Below are 13,507 nucleotides of genomic sequence, written 5' to 3' on the forward strand. Positions count from 1 at the left end.
CGCACAACCAACTGGGGACAGATGGCAGCAAGGAAAAAGTGAGGCCTAGCACAATGAAAGGGTGACAAGTGTGAGGAATTGGTTATGAATTTGTTATGAGTCAACTGGTTGGCACAATGTGAAAACGACGGGAGTCTGAATTTGTTGCAAAAAGAATTTGGAAGCAAATATAAAAGGGGAACAGTAGGCATGATGGAGTATGGAGACTTAGTGAAGTAAATTAGGAGGAGCTGACCCTCGAAGTTCAACAGTGCTTAGAGTCCATTTTCATTTCTGTTTTATTTCCAGTTTTAGCATTTGTAATCAAGTGTTGTAAAACACATTTCTATTCTGTTTCGTTATCTCACATCGAGTGTTACCAACTTTTCTCAATTAATTCCAGTATTATTTATGTGGTTACATTCTGTGCAATTTATTCTTCCTCTGTCAACACGTGAACTGGTGGTTGAGTCCATCAATATCTCAATGCTTTCTTTGCATACAACAATAACAACGGCTGCCAGATTATTTACATGCAGCCTCATGGTTGCTGTAAGATAAGGAGGAGACTTCACATAACAACCACTTAATGGAGCATGACGAACCTTCGAAACATCAAATTTTGATCCACGTCACCCATCCATATGTAGGTCAAAGGAATCGCCTACTCTTTATTCTTTCAAATCCAAGACTCAAATGGTCTTAAAATTTCATGAAGCTAGAACTTCGATAAGTGAAAGTCATAAAAGCTTTTCTCAGCGATATCTCATAAAGGCCAACGTGAGAAGTGAACAAATTTCTGATGGACGGGCTTACGCCTTAAGCTTTGCTTTGGCCATTCCCATGGTAGATGTGAAGTATATGCTAGCATTGGTCATTCCCATAGTAGATATAAGATGTTTATGCACATAATTCAAAATTATAGAACCTTTTCTGTGTCATGAAACGGAAGTTCTGAATCAGGAGCATAACCCTCCTCTCTCATTTTCACCTCCAACTGTCTCAGTAATTCATAAATCTGCTTGCACTCTGGGTGGAGTCTATCATCAGAGACAAATCTGTGGGCCTCATTCTTAACTTCAACCACACTATTCCCATAAGTCTTCTTAAAACCCTTCTCCTTTATTACAGCTCTGAGCTTTGCCACACTACCCCATCTCTCATCCAGAGCATATATATTTGATAACAGGATGTAATACCCAGCATGTTTAGGATCTAAGTGGAACAGATTTTTTGCTGCAACCTCCCCAATCTTGATATTGTGATGAATCCTACAGGCACCAAGCAAGGCTCCCCAAACATGGGGCCCCGCTGGAATTGGCATTTGGTTAATAATGTCCAGTGCCTTAGATAACTCTCCCCTGCGGCCAAGAAGATCAACCATTATCCCGTAGTGCTCTGAATCAAGATCCAGTCGGTATTCATGCAACATCATATCAAGTATCCCAATCCCCTCTTCAACCAAACCTGCATGACTACAAGCAGATAAAATTGAGAGGAAAGTAACACTGTTAGGCCTAACTACAGGACTCCTGGCCATTTGATGGAAAACTTTTAATGCTTCTCTTCCTCGCCCATGAAGTCCATAACCAGCAATCATAGCACTACAGATAACATCATCTTTATAACTTATCCCTTGAAATATTTTTATGGCATTGTCTATGCTACCAGATTTTGAGTACAACTCTATGAGTGAAGCCCCAACAAAAATGTTGTTGTCAAATCCTTTTCTGACTACATAACCGTGAAGGCAGAAAGCTTGCTGAAGAACTCCTAATTCTGAACAGGATGCAAGAATCTTCACCATTGCAATAGCATCAGGTTGAGTATCATCTGATAGCATGTCGCGGAACACTTTCATTGACATGTAAGCCATTCCATTTAGAGCATACCCACCTAACAAAGCAACCCAAGAGACCACATCTTTATTTGTCATTCTACGAAAAACATCAACAGCTTCCTCAGGCGAAAAGCATTTCATGTACATATCAATTAAAGCTGTGGGGACAGAAGCTTGTAACTCAAAACCTTTGTCAGCAGCCAGTTCATGAATCTTCTTGCCCTCTTCTAAATTACAAGAAGCTGCACATGCTTGTAAAGCAATAACAACCGTAACTGCATTGGGTTCAAATCTCTTCTCAATCATGTCATTGAAAAGCTTTAGGCCTTCAACAGCAGCACCATTTTGAGCATAGCAAGAAATCATTGAACTCCATGATATAACATCTTTCTCCGGCATCTTCCGAAACAAATTAAAAGCATTTCTTGTAGAACCCGTCTTCGCATACAAATTCAACAATGAGTTACACAAACTTAAGTCACTAACATCAAACCCCTTCCTGATCACAAAACCATGCACACACCTCCCAATCTTAAAACTCATCAACTGTGCACAAGCAGAAATCAAGCTCACAAGTGTCACCCTATCAGGATTCAGATTCTCAGCCATCACCATTTGATGAAAAAACATCACAGCTTCTTCAGGAAACCCATTCTGTTCATACCCAGTAACCATTGAAGTCCATAAAACAATATCTGGTTCAGAGAACCCTTTAAAAACATTCAAAGCACAACCCATTTGCCCACATTTTGAGTAGAACTCAATTAACCCAGAACCAACAAACATGTCAACCGCATTCCCCGCGTTCTTCACAACAAACCCATGTACCATTTTGCCATGCTTAAGCGCAAGCAAACCTGCACACGCCTTTAAGACAATGGGTATAGTAAAATTATCAGGTTCTTCTCGAGTACTGAAAATCATGTTATTGAAGAGATAAAAAGTATCCTCCCATCGTTTCTCTCTACAATAACTCCTAAGCGTAGCGTTATAGAGGTAGACAGTTTTTCGAGGCGTTTCATCGAACACTTTGCGTGCATCATCGATAGAATAGAAATTCGCGTACAGATTATTGAGCTTTGTAGCGAAAAAGCTGTGATGGGCAAAGCCGGTTTTAAGAATTAGAGAATGTAATTGTAGCAATAACTTGGCATTGTGGCACGATTTAAACAAACTAACAAACAGTTCCCTCCTTGTCAATATAAGTCCCGACTCCATGCTCCAGATTGTTACTTCTACTTTTTAAGGAAACAAATAACGACAAGATTTTTGAAATATATATTGTCTCAGTATTGTTTCTTCATATATGTCAATCCAAACCCTATTAATTTTTCTTTTTATTTTTCATTTTTAACAGTCCCATCTTGGCTGCCTGCTTATTTTAATACTATATTTATATTGTATTCATTTTATTAATTTTTATAGGATTGGGATATTTTAATCTCAATTTTTTTAATTAAATAAAAAGGAATAAATAATTCAATTGACAAAATATATTTTGACCGTGAAATTAAAGAGAATCCAATAATGTTACGGACATCGAAGACTTACACCGAAATTTTACATCGAATGACGTGTCATGCAACCACATAGCATATTAATAAATATTCTATGAATGAACGGTCGTCCATCAAATATGGACAGGCGTCCGTGATTATTGGATGGTCGTTCATTTTAAATGGACTCCTGTCCATGAGAAAATAACAATAATATGGACGGGAGTCCATTTACTATAGACAGACGTTCACCAATAATGGACGTCCGTCTATAGTTTAAATTAAAGAAATTTAAAAACAAAAATCATGGACGCCCGTCCATATATTATGAACAGGCGTCCCTACTGAATGGACGGGCGTCCTTACTGGATGGACATCCGTCCATTGTTTAAATTAAAAAAGTTTACACAAAAATCACAATAGACCTCGTCCATTGTTAAATTAAAAAATTTCACAGTCTCAACAAAATTGTAACAACAATAAAAGTGTATTGGGTGGATCTAATAAGAATTAAAAGCATGAAAGCAATGTATAATTTTGGCCATATTCTTATGACACTTATCCAATTACTTTGAATATAGACAACAAATTTAATGAAGGATAGCAACATTTAGTTTTTGGATCTTGATTGAGACTCAAATGTTGTGTGTAAAATTTTTTAAATTAAACAATGGACAGACGTCCATCTAAAAGGGACACCCGGACGCCTATCCATATAATATATGGATGGACGTCCATAATTTTTGTTTTAAAATTTTTTTATTTTAAACAATGGACGCCCGTCCATAGTAAATGGACTCCCGTCCATATTATATGACGAAAGTCTATTGTTATTTTCTCATGGACAGGAGTTCATTTAAATTGAACGGTCGTCCAATAATCATGGACGCCGGTCCATATTTGACGAACGGTCGTTCATTCATGGAATACTTGTTAATATGCTACGTGGCTGTGTGACATGTCATTCGGTATAAGTCTTCGGTGTCCGTAACGTTATTGAATTAAAATTATATTACAAATACATCAACTCAGTTTTAATTTCATTTTAGTTGCATGGATCATTTCTATGCTTTTAAGTGGATCTTTCATCCATTGTTATTTTCTCATGGACGGGAGTCCATTTAAATTAAATTATCGTCCAACAATCATGGATGCTCTCACATAGTACTTATTAATATGTTACGTGGTTGTGTGACATGCCATTCGGTGTATAAGTCTTCTATCGGTAGCATTATTGAATTAAAATTATATTACAAATACATCAAACTCAATTTTAATTTCATTTTAGTTGCATGGATCATTTCTATGCTTTTAAGTGGATCCTTCAACGAGACTTTCTCTTGGAAATCCGAACCTTTAAACCATGCTTCATATGAAGAATAATGGAATCACTTGTCGAAATAGGATGATTTTCCACCACTTGTACATGATAGTTCTTGATTATAACAATGGCAGCCATCTTCATTTGAATGGAACTCTGATCCTTCCCCCAAACAATTTCTTGGTCCAGCGTGAAACGCTACGAACTTGAAAGATGGAACGTGAATAATGCATTCTCCCTTCGAAATCCACCTCTCTGGCTTGAATTCTAAACAATCTTTCCCCCATATTTCTTCCATTCTCGCCATTGTGTAAAATGAAAGCAATATCCTTCCATTTCTCTTCACAAAATGACCACTGGGAAGAAAGTCTGCTTTCGCCGCCAGTTTGTGATTGATTGGCACTGGCGGGTCATGTAGTCTTAATGTTTCACAGTATTAGAATTTGAGTTGGCCTAACTCCTCACCCAAAATGCCTTATTGAATGGGAGAATTATCCATTCTTATAAACTCATTGGCTTGAGCGTGTCTAGTCGATATGGGATCTCCAACACTCCTCCTCATGGTCAAGCCCATATGGTCCACTTGCCTATGAATAGAGGTAGTTTAACAGTCCACCGCTGGTCAATCACTCAACTCAAATGGGGCTGGCTCTGATAGCATGAGAGTTTAGAGAAGAAAACAAAAAGAAAATAGAGAGAGAGAACGAGAAAGAGATCTGAAAAATTCATGTATTATCTTTTTTTTTTTTACTATTTGTACAGTAAGTGCACTTTTTATAGTGCTCATAACAGTAACTAACTAGTGCAGTAGTTAACTAACTTAGGTTCAGTAACAAACTAATGCAGTGGGTTAAGCTGAACTTCTACATGACTAACTTTGCTAACTCTTACTAACATCCTCCCTTAAACTGGACTGCTCTGAACTACACTACCCTAACATCCTTCTGTAAACAGAACAGCTTTGAACTACACCATCTCTTGCTAATATCCTGCAGTAAACTGAACTTGGATGATGAACAATATTCTTCAATGGAACTGAGCAATTTGTGGCTGAAGCAACCTCAAGTGATCTAGAAATTCCCAACTGATCTTTAAACAAGAACAGAATAGCTCAACAAATACCCATAGTGCATAAGCAGCTTTTAATTCAGCTCTTTAAACCAACCAAAATAAACTGAACACAATCCTGTAGGAGCAGCTTTCAACTTATATCAACCAAATAAAAACTAAATCAACTCGTAGCTGAAGCAACCTTAAGAAGATACAGATAGCCTAAGCAAAACTAAACTCAACCAAGCAAAATGAGACCAAACAAGGCTGGATCTTAAACAAGGCTGGATTTTAATTCTGCAGAAAACCAAGCAAGTAAAACTGGAATCAAGCAATCTGAACTTGATACTGCAAGAGCAGAATGCTGTAGGAGCAGCTTGCAACAAGGCATTCAAAACTAAAAAAAAAAAACAGCAACCAAAACATCAACCAAACAGCTGGTCTTTGATTCTGCAGAAAACCAAGCAAGTAAAACTGGAACCAAGCAATCTGGACTTGATACTACAAGAGCAGAATGCTGTAGGAGCAACTTTCAACAATGCATTCAAAACTAAAGAATAGCAGCCAAAACATCAACCAACAGCTTGGCTTTAACTCTGCTTTAAGTAAAGAACAGAGTAGTCTACAAATTCATTATGCTTTAAGCCTGCAAAACTACTTTGAGTCTGCAGGTGTTTTAATTCTGCTTTGGGTCTGTAGGAGCAGCTTCCAAGTTGTTGTCTGAACAGTCATCAGCAGAAGGAATATCTAGAATATCAGCTTGTAAGAGATAAACAGTCACTGTTAGCTTTGCTCTTAAGGTCTCAAAGCGTGCAGTTGACAGAGATTTAGTAAATAGAGGTGGAAAAAATGGGCCGGGTTAGGCAGGTCAACCCTAACCCGGCCCGTAATGAAGAGGGTTCAATCCGCCAGCAACCCCCGGGCGGGCTGGGTTGCAAAATGGCAACCCGGCGGCCCGCGGGTTGCTATTTTGTCCTCTCTGCAAGAGGACCGCAACCCGGCGGGTTGGCTGTTGCCAACGGCCAACCCGTTGGCCNTGTAATGGCCATTGAAGTTGTATCGTGTTTATGATGGTGATCGAAAGTCTGGCTAATATTTTTCTTTTATAGAGAACTTGCTGCTTTCAAGCAACAGCAATTTGAACCATGGTGGGCACAACTATTATTATTAGACTTCTAAAATTAGGTTTTTATTCAATTTATCTTTAATTTTACCCAAAAAAAAAAAAGCCAACAACTTTTAAAGGTCATTTTGTAGAAGTAATTTTATAAAAATAGAACTTCTATGAAAACAATTCTTAGTTTTTAGGCTAGAAAAATGTAAGAGAAATTCTTACTCTTGAATTACCAAAAAGGGTTCTAAACAATAAGGGAGGAACGAGTTAAATTTGTAAAATAGCAACAAAGCTATTAAAAAAAGAGTTTATAGGAAAAGCTCAAATTTTCGGCTTCTCCATATTAATATAAACAAATCATTAATTATTTATAAGTTCTTCTAGAGTTAAATCAAATAACACAAATTTTTTTGAGACTTTAAACATTAAAATCTTTATTAACTACTAAATACGTTGGGTAAAATTAGTATTCTATTAATTATTAACTGCAAGGGCTACACATAAACATTGATGTATTTATGTTAATCAACCCATTTAAAGTAATGCTATTGCTACCATACCCAAGTACAAGGATCGTCTCGATCAATTTAAAAAAGAAAAAAATAGAAGAACAGTCCCTCTTATAAAGCTAATATATTCATCTTACAAAAATAAATAAATTAATGTATATGTAGGTTCGATAAAACTGATGTTCTAATTACTCATCGCAAAGGTTTAATGCATTTATGTTATTCATGATAGTCAACTGAATTTATTTGAAAATATATCTTATGGAATAATACTTAATATTATTTCATATAGGTCTGTAAACAAGTCGAGTCGCTCGCACTCGACTCAACTCGAGTCGAGCTTGAGCTTCGACTATTTCAGTCGAGTCGAGCTTGAGCTTCTCAATACTCGACTTGGCTTGATTATAGCCCTAATTCCATTTTTGGGTTGCATATAGAATAATGCTTGAAGTATAAGTAGATCTAATAAGATTAATTAATGTTCTAATTCCTAACATTAAAGGCTAATTACAGTGAATTCAATAATGGTATGGACACCGAAGACCTATACTAAAATTTTGCATCAAATGACGTGTCAACTGAGTAGACGCAACCACGTAACATATTAATAAATATTTTGCAAATGAACGGCCGTCCATAAAATATGGACGTAACAAGTACAAGGTGTCATGGCTCAATTTAAAAAATATATATATATAGGTAGAAAACCTTATGGTAATATATATTAATATTAATTAATACCGTCTATGAAATAATTAGTATTGAAATATAAAAGATTAATTTCTAATTACCTAAGCTTTTCATTTGTGTGCCAAAAATAGAGGAACGTTATGATAAGTATGTTAAGTGGAAGGTTGTTTTTGGAATATATTTATAAATTAATTATTTCATAAATTTTATTTAATAAAAAAGCTTATAAAGAGATTTAATGAGACTTAAATAACATAAAATTAATGTTGGAATATATTTATAAATTAATTTAATTCATAATTTTCAAGTAGGTTTAATAAGATTAATGTTGGAATTACTAACGGCAAAAACTACGTGTAGATTTCATAATTATTTGTGAAGATTTTTAATTATTATTTATTTTTTTTTAATTTATCACCAATTTTATATTTGAATACCTAGAATGGCAGTAAATAATATATAATATATTTGTTTTGTCTAGATATGTAATTTTACTTAATTAACAAGGCAGCATATTATTGGAACTTAATTGAAGTTTTTTATTCTTTTAAATCAACATAAATCTTACATTTTTGTTATTTGATTGATTTTTCACGTAAAGGTAACACGGGTGAGTGTGGTGGGCTCGGGTCGGGTTTAATATTTGCTTTGTCTCTTGGAGATCCGAACCTTTAGTCCATGCTTCATATGAAGAACAATCGAATCACTTGGTGAAACAGGATGACCTTCCACAATTCGTACATGGTAATTCTTGATTATCACAATCGCAACCATTTTTATTTGAATGAAACTTTGTTCCTTTCCCAAACAATTTCTTGGTCCAGCGTGAAACGCCGTGAACTTGTAAGACGGTATGTGAACAATACATTGATCTTCATCTTCTCTCTTTGAAATCCACCTTTCTGGCTTGAATTCTGAACAATCTTTGCCCCATCTTTCTTCCATCCTTGCCATTGAGTAATATGAAAGCAATATCCTTTCGCTTCGATTCACACGATGACCGCTTGGAAGAGTGTCCGATTGGGCTGCAGTTTTGTGATTGATTGGTACCGGTGGGTAGAGTCTCAATGTTTCGCACGCTGCTGCATGCAGATAAACAAATTTGTTCAACTCATTTTTTCCCCAAATTCTCTCTTCTTCCCCATCTTTTCCTACATTCGCTTTTATTTCTTCAAGGATTCTTGATTCGACTGACGGGTGTCTGGCAACAAGCCAGAAAAACCAAGTGAGGCGTGAACTTACGGTGTCTCGTCCAGCTCCTATCAGATTAAATGCTACGTCTCTTAAAAATTCATCAGTTATTCTCAAACAATTTCCGCTGTTTAATCCATCTTGTATCACTTCTTCTGCTTCTTTCATAAAGGCTGTCAATAAATCAAACTCTTCCTCCTCCTTCTTGGCTTTTCTCCGGTTCAATATTTCTTTCTTCAGCGAAATGCACCCATACAAGTATGTATCCAAAACTCTCCAAGCTCTACTAAACTTCTTCTCTTCTCCAATTTGAAGCCATTTTTTAGCTTCCAATAACTCACTGGCACGATTTGCCTGCAAAAACTTCCCTCCTCCAGCACGTTATACGCTTGTTCATACTCAACTTTAGGGAATCCAACACAAAGGGAAGTCGGATCAAATCCTAAAACCAATTGGCAAATATTGTCGAACGTGAAACGCTGAAACACTTCTTGTATGTCTAGAGTGATTCCCAACTTTGAGGCATGGTCAAGAACTNACTTCTTCCTCTGCACATCCCATATCTTCTAATTCATCACGTTCATTTTCCTGATCATTTAATAGTTTTATAATAGACAAAATTAGAATGTACTAATACAACACATCAAAAGAAACAATACGATACAATAAATTTAAAATCATGTTAACGAAAAAGTTAAGGTTTCGAGCATAATTTACCTCAACATCATTGAAATGAGGCAAACTGGACTCTTCCATATTCTGTAATTTAATGCAAAATCAATACTACTGTTCGTGTTCACGAATTCACGAATCTGATTCATAACAATCACCAACAAATATCCTGTATCAGTGTTTTTCTATTGTAACATATATTCAATCTAAAATATAATACAAAACTAAATAAATACATAAGTTAAATAAAAATCGGTTAACAACCTCAATAAATCTTTCTAATCTGGACAAATTTTGATCTTCTTATCTCTCTTTCCACTGTAAAAAAATGTTTGATGAAAAGTTTATACTTTTGTTCTTGTCACGGTAGCTGGAAAATGAGGAAAAAATGGTTGTTCAGGAAGAAATGGCTGAGAAATGCAGACGCAACGCAGACGCCAAGAACAGACGGCAACGATGAAGCAGAAGGCGGCGAAGAATTTTGGCACTAGTTTTCTTTCGCTCGAAGAATTTTGGCGCTAGTTTGTGGAGAAGCGTATTGGAGAAGCTAGTGTTATTTCGCAAATAAAAAAAAAATTATTTAAAAAACATTTCATTAAAGTGTGAAAGACCATCCATAAGGGTTGGACGGCCGTCCAACCCTTATAGACGGCCATCCATACATAGTGGACGGGCGTCCATTACTTACGGACGCCCGTCCACACTTAAGGGACGGCCGTCCACAAGTTATGGATGGCTGTCCAAATTTTTTCTTTTATTTTAAAAAACGTAAGTAATGGACAGGCATCCATTCCTTACGGACGTCTGTCCAAAAGTAAGGGACGGTTGTCCACAATTTATGGATGGTCTTCCAAATTTTTTCTTTAGTTTTTAAAAACCAAAATAATGGACGGGCATCCATTTCCTACGAACACCCGTCCAAAAGTAAGGGACGGCAATCCACAATTTGTGGACGGGCATCCCCAAAGTTTTTTTTTTTTTTTAAATTTTCATATTTTGGTTAAGGATGGGCGTCCCTTATTTGCGGGGGCCTGTAAGAGAAATTCTTACTCTTGAATTACCAAAAAGGGTTGTAATCAATAAGGGAGGAACGAGTCAAATTTGTAAAATAGCAACAAAGCTATTAAAAAAAGAGTTTACAGGAAAAGCTCAAATTTTCGGCTTCTCCATATTAATATAAACAAATCATTAATTATTTATAAGTCGTTCTAGAGTTAAATCAAATAAGACAATTTTTGTTGAGACTTTAAACATTAAAATCTTTATTAACTACTAAATACGTTGGGTAAAATTAGTATTCTATTAATTATTAACTGCAAGGGCTACACATAAACATTGATGTATTTATGTTAATCAACCCATTTAAAGTAATGCTATTGCTACCATACCCAAGTACAAGGATCGTCTCGATCAATTTAAAAAAGAAAAAAATAGAAGAACAGTCCCTCTTATAAAGCTAATATATTCATCTTACAAAAATAAATAAATTAATGTATATGTAGGTTCGATAAAACTGATGTTCTAATGTTTGCGTATAAATAAATTTTTTTTGGTTATAAATAAGATTTGTCTTTTGTTGTACAATGTCAACACTCCTTTTCAATGTATATGTATTGTAATTTAGACATACCGAAAGACATAAAAATTCACAATCTCCAAGAAAAGCATATCCAAATGCCAGTACACAGGAGTTGCAAGGGGACATAATTAACTGAAAAACATTTATAATAAGTTACTTAACGTCATTATCATGAATCACTTACCCTTAAACCAATGACGAAAATACTAAAATAAAACAACTGAATAAGCTACAATCAGCTTGATTTCGGTAGAATTAACTAAAGCATGAAAAAATTTCTACCAATACATTCTATATGCTTCAACTGGCAAAAAATATCAAACATCTCCACACGAGACATTTTCATTTACAAAACCATGTCCAGCTATAGAAATTACTGTTGTCTGCGAGATTGTGGAACGGCACCAACGTGGACATCTGGCATGTTATACAACCACAATTCGCACACGTTATAGAAAAATTAAGGCATACAATTATACAAGATACATAACACATACCGGGTGTAGTAACAAACATCATTCAACAGCACTTGGTTTATGCATCGCGCAAGGAAGTACATGGAAAGAAAGTTGTTTCTGTTGCTGTTGACTGATGATCCTTTCTAAAAAGTATCATAACACATTAAATAATCAAGTCGAATTGCTTACTAAACTTAAATAAGTAATACTTATCAAAAAAAATACTCAAATATGTATAAGTCTACCCATTTTTGTTTTGTAATTTTTCTCTTTTTAACCCTACGTACAATTTCTTCAATCTTCGATTACTTCATTCATACATGGAGGAGGACATTTGCTACGAGCGCTGTGGACTATACTTAGATAGTACCTTTTCAGGAGGAGACTGTCCCCTATTGACTAGAAACCGATTGGGAAGAGAGTGTACTTTGTTACAAACCTCCTCACTCCATTTTGCTCAAACGTTTTCCTATCTAAATCATAAATCCGTCATCAGATTATATATCGTTCCGTCATTGTTGATGTATATCCGACTCCTGCGCATTAAATTAGACAACTTATCAAAACGTGTCCTTCAATGTTGGTGTCCACCTATTATATAAGTGACCTAATTTTCGTAGACAATGTTCAACATTTTTCCTCCAACGCCGAAAATGACTTTTTCGGACATATGTGGAACCTTTTATGAATCACACCCCATAATGGATGTTGCTAAAATCCGCACCTGAACTCAAACAAATGACAATACAACGAATAATACACGACATTCTTCAAAGTATACCGATACGGACCACGCGACATACTATCCAAACCAAATCATTCCAAAACTTGTACCTCGTATGAATCACATTTTTTTAGCAAATGATACTCACAATAAATCTTCACACAATCTTTCTGAAAACTCTTTAAACTTTGAGTGGTATGCACTTTGAAATTGTTTCTCAAGGGGTAGGTAATTCAGTTTTAATAGTTTTCTCGCATGGTATCCAAGAGTTTGAAAGATCTAAATCAGCCCTACTTCTTTTTCCACTTAGCTCGCAATGCATTATCATATGGATTCCACAATTGTTTTTTCAAAGTGTTTTGGAAATTTACATACCCATCAAAAAATGCTGTATACTTTCACTAGTTAGAGAATAGACATACTGCCCAAAAAGTATCTTTAAGAAATGCAGGACCATCGTTACTCTTTCTTTGTACAATCCCAATATAACCATGCATTCTCGTGAACGGTGTGACACATTAACAAATTGGTTTCCATGCTTTTGAACTCTCACGCGTTAAAGGACTCATACACAACACATTTTGACTTAAACTTTTATAGTCTTCATTGCCTTATACCCTCTCTAACTTTCGGCAGTTCTTCATTATATGGCCACACAACCCACCTATGGTCTTGTTACCAAGGAAAACATACTCAATTACATTTGTTTTTACATGGCTTATCCTTGATCAGTGATTATTCAATTAGGAGCAACATACAGCATTCAAGCCCCAAGAATGAAATAGGCATACAATAGTCTCAGTGTCCTCATGAGAATTAACCACCAAACAACAAATGCGAATGTCCAATGATGATTCAACCCCCACAAAGCAGCAACGGGTCAT

General features: G+C 35.7%; 1 protein-coding gene and 1 pseudogene across 1 annotated transcript; both read right to left on the bottom strand.

Moving 5' to 3' along the window:
* Positions 1-3,075, bottom strand: LOC116145272 (putative pentatricopeptide repeat-containing protein At3g01580). The gene has a single exon (XM_031430712.1). The coding sequence runs from the start codon at positions 3,035-3,037 to the stop codon at positions 899-901; it is 2,139 nt and encodes a 712-aa protein (XP_031286572.1). The 5' UTR covers positions 3,038-3,075; the 3' UTR covers positions 1-898.
* Positions 3,076-8,635: 5,560 nt separating this feature from the next.
* On the bottom strand, positions 8,636-13,507 carry LOC116145130 (annotated as a pseudogene).

This window comes from Pistacia vera, unplaced genomic scaffold (assembly GCF_008641045.1).
Source record: "Pistacia vera cultivar Batoury unplaced genomic scaffold, PisVer_v2 Contig460, whole genome shotgun sequence".
In the NCBI taxonomy this organism is placed as follows: Eukaryota; Viridiplantae; Streptophyta; class Magnoliopsida; order Sapindales; family Anacardiaceae; genus Pistacia; species Pistacia vera.